The sequence below is a fragment of the Carlito syrichta genome, unplaced genomic scaffold (genome assembly GCF_000164805.1).
Source record: "Carlito syrichta isolate Samal-C Ts95f unplaced genomic scaffold, Tarsius_syrichta-2.0.1 Scaffold115961, whole genome shotgun sequence".
Taxonomy (NCBI): Eukaryota; Metazoa; Chordata; class Mammalia; order Primates; family Tarsiidae; genus Carlito; species Carlito syrichta.
This window is the reverse complement of record NW_007060057.1, coordinates 303,556-319,422: the sequence shown is the minus strand read 5'-3', so window position 1 is coordinate 319,422 and position 15,867 is coordinate 303,556. Positions and strand designations below refer to the sequence as shown.

Sequence of the window (15,867 nt, the reverse complement as noted above, 5' to 3'; positions counted from 1 at the left end):
TTCTCTCCCAGGCTGGAGTGCAGTGGCACACTCACAGCCACCCCAGTGTCGACCTGCTGGGCTCTGGCAATCCTTCCACCTCAGCCTTTCAAGTAGCCGGAACTGCAGGCACACGCTACCACGCCCGGCTAATTTTTTATTTATTGCAGAGATGAGGTCTCGCCAAGTTACCCAGGCTGGTCTTGAACCTGCGGGCTCAGGCAGTCTACTCACCTCGGCCTCCCAAAATCCTGGGATTACAGGCTGAGCCACCATGCCCAGCCGTTCATTTCTTTAATGATTAGTGAGGCTGAGCATTTTTTCATGTATCCATTGACCGCTCGTATATCTTCTTTCTTTGCAACAATTTTTTAAATGTAGTGATTCTATTTGTCCCAACATCAGTCTCTAAGATACTTTAACATTATAAATCCATTTGCAGAACAAAAATTTTAATATGGTTTCATATCTTTATTTTAAAAGAAAAGACTCACACATTCATAAATGCCAAAGAGTGGGAGGAAGTTGAGACTGGAGGAGAAGAGGAGCTAGAATCAAGATTGGCTATCCATTAACATACCATAGAAAATCAACTTTATATGTCATCATAAACAACTTGATATCATAGACATTAAAAATGAGTAGTTTGTTTCCACACACCTTTATTTCCTTTCAATTCCTTTATTCCTCATATCTTTTGCTGTAATTGTTTATAACCCAAAACCAGAAAACTACTTAAAATAAATGCATTTTGGGATTTTTTCTTAGGTGAATAGTGTATGTTTAGAAGAAGTTACTCATGAAGAAGCAGTGACTGCGTTAAAGAATACATCTGATTTTGTTTATTTGAAAGTGGCAAAACCCACAAGTATGTATATGAACGATGGCTACGCACCACCTGATATCACCAACTGTAAGTCTGTTTGCTTAAGTTTGCTGAAATTTGTCTTATTTCACATATTTGTGATGCACTTTAATGCAATGCTACCATTATAATATTAAAAGGCTAAGGTTATAAAAATAATTTTAAAGGAACTATTAAGCATTTTAACCTAGTAGTTATTAAATTTTTTCATAATTAGAAAGGGGATTCTTTTTCACCTTAACTATTTTGTGGTATTAATTAATAGTCACTGAAGAATTTTTGCAAATAATGAAAGCTTTCAATTTATTTTTACTATATAGAAAATACATTTTATAAGGCTATAAGTGCCATAGATGGGGATTCCTCTGATGAGTCTGGGCAAAGTGAATTGAAAACCTTCTACAAAGGATTCAATATTCTAGATGCCATTAAGAACCTTTAAGGGAGGGGGTCAAGATATCAATATTAATGAGAGTTTGGGAGAAGTTGATTTCAACCCCAATGGGTGATTTTGAGGGGTTCAAACTTCAGTGGTGGAAGTTACTGCAAATCTGGCAGAAATAGCAAGAGTACTAAAATTAGAAGTAGATCCCAAGGAAGTGACTAAATTGCTACAATCTCATGATAAAATTTTGATGGATGTGCAGTGGCTTCTTATGGATAAGCAAGGAAAGTGGTTTTTTGAAATGTAATCTATTCCTCATGAATATGCTGACAACTTCGTTGATGTGACAACAAAGGATTTAGAATATTACCTAAAACTTGGTTAATAAAGCAGCAGCAGGGTTTGAGAGAATTGGCCACAATTTTAAAAGACGTTCTTCTGTGGGTAAAATGCCATCAGACAGCATGATATGCTATAGATAAATCTTGTGTGAAAGGATATACTCAATTAATATGGCCCAAATTCCTTATTCTATTTTAAGAAATTGCCACAGCCACTCCAGCCTTCAGCAACCACTAACCTGATAAGTTAGCTGCCATCAGTATCAAGGCAAGACCTTCCACCAGCAAAAAAATTACAATTTGCTGAAGACTCAGATAATCATTAGCATTTTTAGCAATAAATTATTTTTAATTAACATTTGTATTATATATTTTTAGGCATAACGCTATTGCATACTTGGTAGACTAGCTATAATGTAAATATAACTTTTATGTACACTGGGAAATAAAAAAGAATTGTGTAACTGTCTTTACTGCAATATTTGCTTTTTTATGGTGATTTGGAACTATAGTATCTCTGAGATATACCTGTAATTCTGATGCTTCTGATGCTCTTCATTTATGGACTGCACTTTGAGAAACACTGATTTAAAATATTTCTAAACCTTAACAGATTTTCTTTTCTTTCGACCTGCTGGGCTCCGGCAATCCTTCCGCCTCAGCCTTCCAAGTAGCTGGAACTACAGGTGCCCACTACCACGCCCGGCTAATTTTTTGAATTATTGTAGAGATGAGGTTTCGCCAAGTTGCCCAGGCGGGTCTCGAACGTGCGGGCTCAGGCAATCCACTCACCTCAACCTCCCAAGGTGCGGGATTACAGGCTGAGCACTCTCAGCTACAAGAGGATGAATACTGTCTTTATACTTTTTTTTTTAGTCAGGGTCTTTGTTGCCCAGGCTGGAGTGCAATGGTGTGATCACCACTCACTGCAGCTGTGACCACCTGAGCTTAGGCAATCCTTCTGCCTCAGTCTCCCGAGTAGCTGAGACTACAGGCGCAGGCCACATGCCTGGCTAATTTTTTTATTTTTTATGGAGATGAGGTCTTGCTATGTTGCCCAAAATGTTCTCAAACCATTGGGCTCAAGTAGTACTCCTACCTCAGCCTCCAAAAGTGCTGGGATTATGAGTGCGAGCCACCACACCTGCTATCTTTGTACTTTAAAGTCCTAGTATATTGCCTATATTTGTGTGCAATTCAATTTTTTTTGCATAGAATCGAATTGTTTTTAAAGTACTATGTATTCTTAAGTTTCTTATTTGATTTTCAGTTTTTTAACGTATAAACTGAGATTTAGATATGTTTTTAATGTACTTGTGTTGGTTGAAAAATGAAAGCTGTATTTGTTCTGTGCATTGAGTTAATGTTTTAATAACCCATGAAGAATAAAGATCTTAAATATACTCTTTGTAATCTGCTTTTGACTGTTTCTTTTTTTAAGTTGTAGAATTTTAGAGATATTTGTGATTTTATAAATGACAATGTATCTAATTTTAGGACTGTCAAGATTCATTACCATCACTAATCATAAGTTAAATACAAGTTATATTTATATTTTGAAATCTACATACTGTCCTTCAACAATACACCTCCATTATCTGCTCACTGATTCATTAATTACTCAAGTATAACTGAATTATTTCCTTAATGGTATTCCATCTTTCTAATGGACAGAAATCGTATCTTATACTTCCTTTACGTCAAAGAAAACAGCTTTGCTACTAATTTGGAATTCTTACATACACTTGTTCTTATGTATAATCTTTATGTAAGGACTTTGCATATTTTTTTTATTTGTGATTAAATACACATTTTAAACAACAAGCTGTTTTATTATTCCAAGTGTCAATTTTATTTTCAATGTTGCCTATCTCCTTAAAACAACCCTGTGCACATTTGTGACTGGTTCCATGAACAACTTTTTTTCTGTTACTGAATTAATAGCAATTATGAAAAAATTGAAATTTGCTTTGCTAGTTCAACTTTATCATATTTTGCTTCCATCCCCCTTCTTAGGCAATTATAATTATGAATTTTGTTGCATACTTCCCATCCATATGTATTTTGCATATGCAATTTATTTGTGTTTTTTAGAAAACATTTGCACTTCTTTTTATATATATACAGTTTTTACCTATCAGGTCTTTTGAAGCCCTTGCTGTTGTCTTACTATCAGACTTTTCAACCCACAGCCTATTCCTTGTTGTAGTCATCTAGTGGTCTCACCAATCTAACTTTAGTCACGGGAGATTGTAGTCCAGGCCTATCTTCTTTGCTACTATTACTCACACTGTCATTATTAGTGACATCTAAAAGCCATACTAGTGATTCATCTAATACTCTAGATTTTGGTTTCTTGATCTCTTTCTAACTATCCTGCCCTCAACTTCTGTTCAGTTGCTTGCTTCCAAGATAATACTTTTAGGTCTTATTATCAGTAATGATGATAATATACCTCTAAAATCTCCATTTGAATTATAGCATTCTCTGACTATAACCTTCAGTTCATTCACCCCATCCTAACAATTCACCCCATGTTTGCTCTTTAGCATTCAATATCATTTTATTGCCACCTTTTATCTCCATTTTTCTACTTTTATTAGTAAAGATTCCCTGGTTTATTATCATATTCACTTCCTTGTACATGTCATCCTTTATCCCTTCCTTCTTTATTGACAAAATCTCCATACTGGTTTGACCAAACTCTGCCATTTCATTCATGCTCCCTTAAAAAGTAGAGCATGACTGGAGAAAAGCACAAAATTGTGCTTTTAACTTATGACCGTAAATCACATATGGGGTCTCACTCTTGCCTGAAGTCCTACTACATATGCTTAATTAATTCACACTCCCATTCTGAGAATTCTTCTTCTCCTCAAGCCTTCACATGCCATCCTCTCTTTGGTCATAACTGATTATCTCACTTGATATTTACTATAAGCACCTAGAATAGAATTTCTTTATCCTTCCACTTTCAGATATACGTATGTAGCTATGTCTTTACCCCCAAAATTTTGCTTTCCCTTGTGTTGTAATAGGGTAACTGTCATTACTTTAGAAAATCATTTCTTTGTATATTCAATCTCATCATTTCTTTGTCTACAAAGATCTTGTTCTTGCTTCTGCCGCTTCTCTCATTTGCAGAGCCAGATTATCTCTCTACTAGATCATTACCATCAGCACACAAACATGTTTTAACATTTCCTGTCTTAAAAGAGTAGAAAACATTTCCCATCTTCCTATGATCCAAAATACTTCCAGCTACTATTCCAACAACTACTGTTCTTTGCTTGGTAGGAAAATCAGCTCTTTATTTAATTTTTAATTGAAGTAAAATTTACATTTAGAAGGGGGAATCAATTTTAAGAGTTCAGCTTAGTAAGTTTTTACATAATGCATGTACCTTTGTAACCATCTTACTGAAATATAAAATATTTCTAGCACCCCAAAAGATTTACTCAAGCCTCTTCTTAATCAGTTCCCTACCCCAGAGTAAACACTTGCATCTTTATGTATTAGATCTGTTCTTAAATATATATGTCTATGTGGTACTAATTATGCATAGATATATTAGACCTTGTTCTTAAATTTCTTACACAATTTGTATTTTTTGTGTCGTGCTTCTTTTTTTCAACATAAAGTATGAGAGATCTGTCAGTGTGGTTATATGTATCAGTCAGGTGGAGTTTTTTTTTTTTTTTTTGAGGGTGTCACTTCTAGTTTTGATATATTATGAATATAGCTACTGTGCACATTTTTACACATCTTTGTCAAACATAAGCACTTATTTCTCTTGGAATGAGATTGCTGTGTTGTAGAGTAGGCAATGCTTACTCTTCAATTGTTATTGCTAAACAATTTCCAAGGTTAGGTTCAGTGTCTCCATCCCTGTAATGCCAGCACTTTGGGAGGTTGAGGTGGGAGGATTGTTTTAAGTCCAGGAGTTGGAAACCAGCCTAGACAACATAGCAAGACCTCATGTCTACAAAAAATCAAAAAAATAGTCAGATGTGGTAGTGTACCTTGTAATCCCACCTACGTGGGAGGCTGAGGCAAAAGGATCACCTGAGCACAGGAGATGGAGGCTGTGGTGAGCCATGATAGTATCACTGCACTCCAGTTTGGGCCACAGAGTGAGATCCTGTCTCTAAAATAAATAAATAAATGAAAATTCAACTTATTGGAAACAATTTATACCCCCATTTTTCTACGTCCTCACCAATTCTTGGTATTATCAGTCTGTTTAGTTATGGACATTGTGAATATGTATAGTGTTAACTCATTTTATTGCAATTTTTTTTACTCACTTATTATTGCTGAATTTACAAGTTGCTGGTTGTTCCTAATATTTAATGATGTTTGGCACCTTTACCTGTGCTTATTGCTTTGACTATCTTGTTCAGTGCAGTCTGTTAAAATCTTTATTCATTTTTCTATTGGTTTTGTCTGTCCTAATGTGAAGTTTTATGTTTTCAAGAAATAGCTCTTTAGCCAGTTATGTGTGTGTATGTGTATATATGTGTGTGTGTGTATATATATATATATATATATTTTTTTTTTTTTTTTTTTTTTTAAGTAGGATTTATTAAGAGGACAGAAAAGCTCCTACAGTGGGAAGGGACCTGAGTGGGTTGCCCTAATCAGTTATATCTTACTGCAAATGTTTTCACCAAGTTTATGTTTTCCCTTTTCCCTTTCTATTAATGGTGATTTTTGATGGTTGAAACTTAAGCCAATTTATCAGTTTTTTCTCCCATGAGTAGTACTTTTAGTGACTCACTGAAATTGTTTTCCATCCCAAGCATAAATGACCTCTAAGAGCCTTATTACTTTGCCTTTCACATTTATGTCTGAGTCATTTTAATTTTTGCATGTAATATGAGAGTTTTAAAAATATACAGATAGCCAGTTGATCCAACACCATTTATTGAAGAGCATCATTTCTGCCACTGAATTACATTGGTGCTTTTATTATATTTTAGTTACCCATATTATGTATGGATCTGTTTCTCAGCCCTTCTGTTTTATTTATCTATTTGTCTTTATACCAGCACTATAGTCTCTTATGCCAACATTATATTCTCTTAATTACCATAACTTTATTAAAAATGTTGATTTCTGTTTATGTAAATCTTTCAATTTTGTTATTCTTCAAGATTATGTTGAGTCTTCTTTGAATTTTCTTATTCATTTTAGATTCAAAAAATTTACAGTTCAGTTTAGGAAGAAATAAAATTGAGTCTTTCTAGTCAGTCCATAAGCATGATGTTTCCTTCGAATTATTGAAGTCCTTTTTACAGTCTCTGCAGTGTTTTATAGTATGATAGAGGTTTTATAAATCTTATTCGATTTGTTATGTTTTTATATCATTAATAGTACTGCTTTTTTAATGTTTCTAATTTTAACTGAAAAATAAGAAATACAACTGGTTTTTGTATATTGATTGTATAGTCAACAATCTTGCCAAATTCATTAATTCTAATATTTTACAGATTCTTTTAGGTTACGTATGTATATAATCATGTTTTCTGTGAACAATGGTAGTTTTACTTTCTCCTTTCCCATCTCTTTATTGTTCATTTTCTTTTTTCTTGTCTGATTCACTAGTAAGACCTCCAGTTCAGTGTTAGAGAAGATGAAAATGAATATCGTGTAATGTTTACTTATGGAGTTGCCAGGAGGTCTTTTGTAGATAACCTTTATCAGATTAAGAAACTTAACCTTTATTTTTGGTTTATAAAGAGTTTTTAACTTGTGAGTTTTGAATTCATCAAATTATTCATTTATTGAGATGTTTCTTCTCCTTTATTTTGTTATTGTGGTAAATTACATTGATTTTCATATGTTAAACCAACCATCCATTTGTGGGAAAATCCCCACATGATAATGATATATTTTATATATCATTGGTTTTGAACGGCTTCTATTTTTAGAGTGTGTATGTTCATATGCATGAACTTAAGAGTGTTCTGAAGTTTTTCATTATTGTATTGTCCTTGTCATTTTGGGGTATTATGGTTATGCTGGTCTCATAGCATGAGTTGAAAAACATTCTTTCCTTCTTCCTTTATCTGAAAGTTTGGGTAAAATTGATTTTGTTTTATCCCCAAATGTTTGATTGAATTTATCAGTGAAGCCCATCTGTGTGGTCCTGGGATTTTCTTAGGAAGGATTTAAGTTTTTAATCCATTTTCCTTAGCAGATACAAAACTATTCGGAGTTTTCTGTCCCTTATTACCTAAGCAGAAAAGAGATCACATTTGACTTTTTTTTTTTTTTTGCAGTGATTGTCAAGCACTGATGGAGGGGGTGTTTCTGGCAGAAACAGCCCTGTAAGTGAGCAGATGTCAAAGTTGGAAAATAATTTATATGCTAGACAGAAAATATTTTTAGCAAGAATAGTAAAGAAAGTAATGAGAGAGAAGGTTATAGAAGTTATCTGTGAGTCATAGACGATAATCTGTCATTGTAACCAAAATAAGGTAATCAGAATATAGATAATAACCAAAATACGATATCCAGGAATAGAACAGGCTTATTACTGAAGAAAAGAAAGGCCATGGATCTAACAGAGAATAAAATTTCTCTACTGACATTAAAATGTTCATGCTTTTTCTTTATATATCTTCTCATTTTCAACTTAACATTCTCTTTAGCTGGAGAACCTTGTTAAACTTCTGATTTGGCCACCATTCTCTTCCCACTTTCACTTCAAGCTCTGCTACTTATTTTTCTCCTAAACCTTACAGGTCTTGAGTCATTAATCTTGATATCTAAGGATAATCAATTAAGCTGCCTTGTTTTGTAGTTCTTTGGGGGACCTTTTTGCATAAGATTTAGTTGGGTATAAGAAATAGCATTATTTTATCTGATCTTTCTTTGGAGCTGTTATTTTTTCATAGGAATATTAATTTTTATTCCTTGCTGTCAGGAATACTGTGCCTTATTTACATGTGCAATTAAATGCTCCAGAAAGAATCTATTGACTAAAGGGTTAATCTGGATATGGCAGGGAAAAGGTACGTTTTCTGGTTTGGGTATTTGACAGAATTTCCTATCCAGTTGTTTTTTGTTCCATCCAAACACGAAGATGTAGAAAAGGAATTGAGTCAAAAATCAGTAAACTCTGGATTTTTTAAAGGCTAATATTTGTTGCTTTAGGGCTACATGCCAGTTCCCTTAAAAAACCATAGATATTCTTACATATCATCTAGGAAAGACTTTGGACTAAAAAGTCAAGATCCATTGGTAGAAAGTCCTTTAGTTCACATACTATATCATCTTATATATAAGCTGGATAGGAAACAATTACTGTTGGGTTCTACGCACCAATAATACCAATAGTTATACTAGATCTCCAAGCCCTATACTATCAAATAGACATTGTAGAATTCTTTTTGTATGATTACAAACAGATAAAGATGTATAGATGCCTTATCATTTTGATAGAGCATGCATTTTTCCAGTATACCATGATTCCAGTTATTTCCACTGTCTTTCATCCAGATCACTTTATTTCTTTATGTTACCTATTTGGCCAGCACAGTAATTTGAACTAATGAGCTTTACATTTTTGTAGCTTCGATGTGTAACATAGTACTTCGTCATAGAAGATACTGATTTAATGAAAGAAGAGATTGTTGTTTGTTCATTAAATAATACATCTAATTTTGAAATGTTTTGTAACTTCATCTTAGTTAAAGCCTCAAGAAGTTTAAATATTGCTTTCTATGCATTTTGGTAATGATTCAGATAATTCAAATGTGTTGTGTTTTTGTAAGCAGTCGGAATGTGTTGTTCACCTGGGTCTTTGAAAAGCATGGTCAGGAATAGCTTTATAATTTTCTGTTCTTAGCTTTGGCTAAAGTGTTAACATATCTATGATATTTATTATTAGTAAAATGAACCAATAGTTTCTGCTTATTTTTTGCTTTTTATCAGGTTTATTTTATTTTGTGGGTGAGTTAAAAATAATAGATATAAATTAGGTTGGCAGATCTGGGCTGATATGAGAACATAGGCTTTTCACACCTGTTTTTAAGCTTCTGACTTTTATTCAGGATTGAATTTTGACTGTATAATTTTTTTTAATAGTCTGCAAAATAACTTCTCAAAAATGAAGTTATTGTACTGAGATTTACTTATTTTTCTTTCCCATGACAATCTTTTAAGTGCCCTTTCTTGCGTGAATAAGTTAATGTAAAACTCCCTTTTAGTTGTATTTTCTCAAAAGATACCAAATGGGATAAGTTTGTTCTGTTTATCTCATTATCTAAACTACCTGGAAACAGCTTGTCCAGTTCTTTAGCTGATAAATAAATCTCTTTTGCCAAACTCTGATATACAAAAGAGTGAATATAAATTGTTCATTAACTTTAAATTTAATAATTCATAAATGGGGCACTATGTGGCTTGTTTCATTTTTTAAGTATTTTTACTTTCTTTGTTTTGAAGCTTCTTCTCAACCTGCTGATAACCATGTTAGCCCATCTTCCTACTTGGGTCAGACACCAGCATCACCAGCCAGATACTCACCAGTTTCTAAAGCAGTGCTTGGAGATGATGAAATTACAAGGTAGGAAACTTAATATTCATCCTTCTTACACAAAATCTAACTGAACTATTAAACTGAATTTTAATCAGCCACATAAGATGACCACAATTTTTAGGGTTAAAAAAATTTAATTGACAGTTGATGAACTTAAACCTTAACTTTTTTCATTGAATTTTTTTCTGAAATATAAAAATATTTTATATTACAAATAAACCTTTTAAAAATATTGCTCTTTTTAAAGCTTGGTAAATTGTTCTTAGACATTAGTAAAAGTAAGTTAATAAAATACTTGTGGGTATTTTAAGCTAACTTTTTATGTTGTTTAATATATACTGTGAAATATTATAGCAGTTTTTTTTAATTCATGTTCAGAATTCAACAAGTGTATTGATTATTCTTGATATCCTGACACAAAATACTTACTTTTATCTGACATGACTAACTGCACTGAAGTCTGTAGATTAACTGTTTTTCAGTCCCAGTGAATTCTAATGAGGTAGGAAAAAAATCAGTGAAAAGCATTTTCAAGTTATTCAGTATAATAATAAGACACTATGTACAGTTTGCTTTATAGTTTATACAAATATTTTATATTACATATGGCATTCAACATTAAAATGTATGCTAATTGATATCTGTTTTTATGTTTTTGTTAATTACATTATTCACATTTTTATTTTTGAACTTTGTAATTATAATTATCTTTCCTTATGTGAGACTCCTAATTCTAGGTGATAATCTTCTTAAGAACAAATAGGAGTGTGTTATCTTTTCTTACTTCTTAAAAAGTTGGCAATGTTGGGAAGTTAGTAAGTGCTCAATAATTGTGTTTGGAATGAAAACTAGCAGAAAGAATTGTTCTTATTTGTGATATGAATATTCACGGCTATTATTTTTAAGGCTGTTAGTCTTGCAGTGCTTCTAGGCTGATCTTTGATGGCCATTTATTTTTGTTACTTGCTAATAGTGCCTATGTAAGACAGTAACGAGGAAAAATAGTTAGTGATTTACATAATCTTTTCTCTAATCAGTCTCTGTATATTTTTAAACTAAAAGATAAGTTGATTTGTACCTTGATTGCTGTCCATCAGTTGTTATTCATATCTCTTGTCTGAAATATTGTATTGGACTTTGAAGCATTATTATTACATGATTGGCCGACCTGTTTCCATGCTTTTCTGTAAAAAATCAAGTGGTTGATTACTAGATATGTCTTGTTAAAATGGTGTGTGTTTTATCACTTCCTTTTGATAATCACAATACTTTGTGATAATCAAATACAAAATCTTTGCCCAAACATTCCAAATTCTTCACAGTAAAAAAAAAAAGATCATAACATATAAACACATTGGTGGTTCTGAAGTTTATTTATTAACATCTTTATTGATGTTACTCACATACCATAAATTTCACCCATTTAAAGTGTACAACTCAACTCGGCATGGTGGCTCACACCCATAATCTTAGCACTTTGAGAGACTGAGGCAGGAGGATTGCTTGATCCCAGGTGTTCAAGACAAATCTAGGCAACATCGACCTCATTTCTACCAAAAAAATTTAGCCAAGAATGGTGGCGCACACCTGTAGTCCAGCTACTCAGGAGGCTGAGGCAGAAGGATCATCTGAGCCCAGGAGGTCGAACTGCAGTAGGCTGTGATCATGACACTGCACTTCAACCTGGGCCACAGAGTGAGACCTTGAACCTTGACTCAAAAATAATAAATAAATGTGCAAAACAATTTTTGGCATATTATATCAATTTTTAAAATTGTGGTAAAGTATATATGCCATGTGATTTTAAATATTTGAAAGTATACAATTCAGTGGCATGAATTGCAATCAAAGTTTTATGCACCTAGCGTTATTTCCAAAACCTTTTCATTACCTCAAACTCTATAGCCATTGAGCAATAACTTTCCAATAACTCTATCTTCCCATGCTCTCATAACCTCTAATCTACTTTCTGTCTATTCTAGAATTTTCCTATTCTAGACAGTTTCTATAAGTGGAACCATATAATATTTGTCCTTTGGTGACTGGCTTATTTTACTTAACATAATATTTTCAAGGTTTATCCATGTTATAGCATGTATCAGAATTTCATTCCTTTTTATGACTGAATAATATTCCATTATATGTACAAGTATAAACCACATTTTGTTTACTCATCTGGACTCTTGAGTTGATAGACTCAAGTTATTTCCACCTTTTGGCTATTGTGACTAATACTGTAATAAACCCTGGCATACAAAGTATCTTCTCAAGTTCCTACTTTCAGTTACTTACGATATACATATACCTAAGAGAATTGCTGGATCTTGTGATAATTCTGCATTAGCTTTTTGAGGAATCCCAAACTTTTTTTTTTTTTTTTTTTTTGAAGTCTCATTCTGTCGCGCAGGCTGGAGTGCAGTGGCACACTCATGGCTACCCCAGCATCGATCTGCTGGACTCTGGCGATCCTTTCACCTCAGCCTTCCAAGTAGCCAGAACTACAAGTACACCTACCACACCTAGCTAATTTTTAATTTGTTGTCGAGATGAGGTCTCACCAAGTTACCCAGGATGGTTTCGAACCTGCAGGCGCAGGCAGTCCACGCACCTAGGCCTCCCAAAGTGCTGGGGATTACAGGCTGAGCTACCGAGCCTGGCCTCCCAAACTTTTTTATAGTGGCTGTACCATTACATTCCCATTAGTAATATATGAGAGTTGCAGTTTCTTCACCTCCTCATCAACACCTATTACGTTCTGTTTTGTGTTATTTCATAGCCATCCAAGTAGGTGTGTGAAGTATCTCATTATGGTCTTTATTTGTATTTCCCTAATGATTAATGACATTGAACATTTTTTCAGTGCTTATATTATTTGAAAATCAAAATATATTTTCCACTGGAAATACTTTTGGATTTCAACCGGGTGTTTTTTGCTAACATAAAATTATAATTTATACATATATTTTAAAATGCAGTAGGCGTTCTAACCCACGAATATACTATCTAACATAGGAAATAAAACATCACCAGTGTAGTGATACCTATCTGTGCCCTGATTCAGCCCTGACTGTCCTACTCTGCTATCCTCAGATTAACTGTTTTCTTGAGTTTTCTGTTTTTCTTTTGTGTGTGTTTATTTATTGTTCACATATATTGTTTCCCCAAGCAATATGTTGTTTGGTTTTACTATTTTTGACAAGAAAATATAATTCTGTGAACCCTACAAGTGCTTTGGGAAAACTGAATAATGACAAAATAACTCTTTATGAATAGAAAATATCGTTTACATTTTGAGCAGACAGATGTTTAAGAAGATTAGTGGCATATTATATGGAATGATTCCTGAAATTCATTTTAAACAAAAAACATTTAACTCTATTAAATAAGTCTTATATGATCAGTAGCTTTCTGCAAAATTTTAGAAAACTTAAAAGTTTTTAAAAAATATTTACCAACTATTTTCTGTTTCACCTGTTTAAATGATATTGTGTGTCTCATCAAATCTAAATTAATCTACTGCTGGTACTTTCATAGTCTTACCAGAAAGTGTGAATGGGTTTTACACAACTATTTCTAGTTACCAACAATTGTAAAAAAATTGTTAATGTAAGATGTATTTCAGAGATTTTTATCAATGTGTAGGAGAAAGGTAGGTGTATCTTGGGACTGATGAAAAGCAGAAATAAATCGCTAATAGTGGCTTTTAAACAATTAATATATTTAATTATTTTATATAAAAAGTCTAGAAATGGGCAATTCCAAAGTTGGTATAACAACTTTAGACCTGTGGTGTCTGGTATACTCCTGGTTTCACCTTTATGATTGTAATATGTACAAACCAATAAAGAGATTTTAATGTTCTTTCCTTTGTGTGGGTTTGTTGTTATTTAAAGGAGGGGAGGTTAGCAAAGGTGCTTTGTTCTTATTAGGTCTTTCTCTGGGAAATGACAGTAAAATTTCCCTGCATTTATCAGAGGTCAGAATAGGGTTATATCCTCACCTTAGCAAAGGGGAATAGGATTGTGGTGACTCATTTAGGAAGTTATGATTCATCTCTTTGAGAACAGAGGAAGGGCTTACCTTCTCTAAGACAAAGGAATAACTGCTTTTTTTTTTTTGAGTTGGAGTCTCACTCTGTTGCCCAGACTGGAGTGCAGTGGCCGCTCCCGGTCACCGCAGCCTCGACCTGCTGGGCTCCAGAGATCCTTCCGTCTCAGCCTTCCAAGTAGCTGAAACTACAGGCGTATGCTACCCACGCCCGGCTAATTTTTGGTTTATTGTAGAGATGAAGTCTCGCCAGGTTGCCCAGGCAGGTCTCGAACCCACGGGCTTAGGCAATCCACTCACCTCAGCCTCCCAAAGGCACAGGATTACAGGCTGAGCCACCGAGCCCAGCTGAATAGCTGCTTTTTAACCATCTAAGAAGAAACAGGGGTAGTGACTACTTTGTAGGCAATTAAGTGTGTACAACATCAGCGTTTCATGAGTATATATATTTCTTGTAGACTCTACATTATTGTTAAATTTTATACATTGATTTTTTTTTTTTGTTTTGGTTTATTTTTGTTTTGCAACATAAGTTTTTAACTTTTATTTAAAAACTTAGATTTTTTTCCTTTTGATTTTTAGGGTTGGAAAGAATCTCTTTATCCCATAGTTTTGGAAAAATCATTTATATTTTATCTAGTTTTCTGTACAATTTGATAATACAAACATTATCAATAGGTAGTTCTCAGTGATAGAATGTTATGTTTTCAAGGTATTGAATATTTTTTTTAATTTTTAGGGAACCTAGAAAAGTTGTTCTTCATCGTGGCTCAACAGGCCTTGGTTTCAACATTGTAGGAGGTGAAGATGGAGAAGGAATATTTATTTCCTTTATCTTGGCTGGAGGACCTGCTGATCTAAGTGGAGAGCTCAGAAAGGGAGATCGCATTATATCGGTAAGATATGTTAATCAAGATAATGTTTTTATTATTTTCACTATGACCTATTAACTATTAAAAGTGGGGATTTTTTGTTTTTATATGCTGAAGTTATAGGGATAGCTTGGTTGTCTTCTTATCGTTTTACAAGTTAATTGTAGAATTGTGTTGTCAGAGAACATAATCTGTATGAAAAATTGTCTTTTGTGTTATAAAGGGCCAGTTTTTATAAATATGCCTGAAGAACATACATTCTCTCTTTGTTGGCTGTAAGATTCTCTATGTGCTGTTAACTCATGCCTGTTACTTGTGTAATTACTTGTGTACTTCTTTATACTTCAATCTGTTGTCTTCTTCATCTGTTGTTAAAAGAGGTTTTTAAAGTTGTTCAAATATGATGGTGGGTTTAGCAGTTTATCCATATAGCATTAGCTTTTTTCTTTATATTTCTTTAAACTGCTATTGGATACATATAATTTTATAATTATCATTATGAAATTATCTTCTTTATTTATAATAATGGTTTTTGCCCTAGAATCTATATTGTCTGATATTAGTATGGCTGTAGAACTTTTTAAACTTTTATTTGCCTCTTATCTCTCCTTTTTACTTCCAATTTGTCTGTGTGCTTATGTTGTTATTACCCATACAATTTTAGACTATAACTGGTCTATAGTTCTGCTGTGACACACAGACCTTAGGACACTGCATTTCTAATCATGCTGTTTTTAATATTTTACTTGTGTTTCATTTTTATACCAAACTTAGTCTTTTTTTTTTTTGAGTTGGAGTCTCACTCTGTCACCCAGACTGGAGTGCAGTGG

The 15,867-nt window shown here is 33.3% G+C and overlaps 1 protein-coding gene across 7 annotated transcripts in view; it reads left to right on the top strand.

The window, feature by feature from the left end:
- Window positions 1-749: 749 nt before the first annotated feature.
- Window positions 750-15,867, top strand: part of DLG1 (discs large MAGUK scaffold protein 1) — a 102,653-nt gene continuing 87,535 nt past the window's right edge. For all 7 annotated transcript variants that reach the window (XM_021706778.1, XM_021706773.1, XM_021706770.1 and 4 more), the window contains exons 1-3: window positions 750-892; window positions 10,025-10,145; window positions 14,905-15,061. In XM_021706778.1, coding sequence (XP_021562453.1) covers window positions 850-892; window positions 10,025-10,145; window positions 14,905-15,061 — 321 coding nt within the window. In that variant the 5' untranslated portion in view covers window positions 750-849. The remainder of the gene's footprint in view (window positions 893-10,024; window positions 10,146-14,904; window positions 15,062-15,867) is intronic.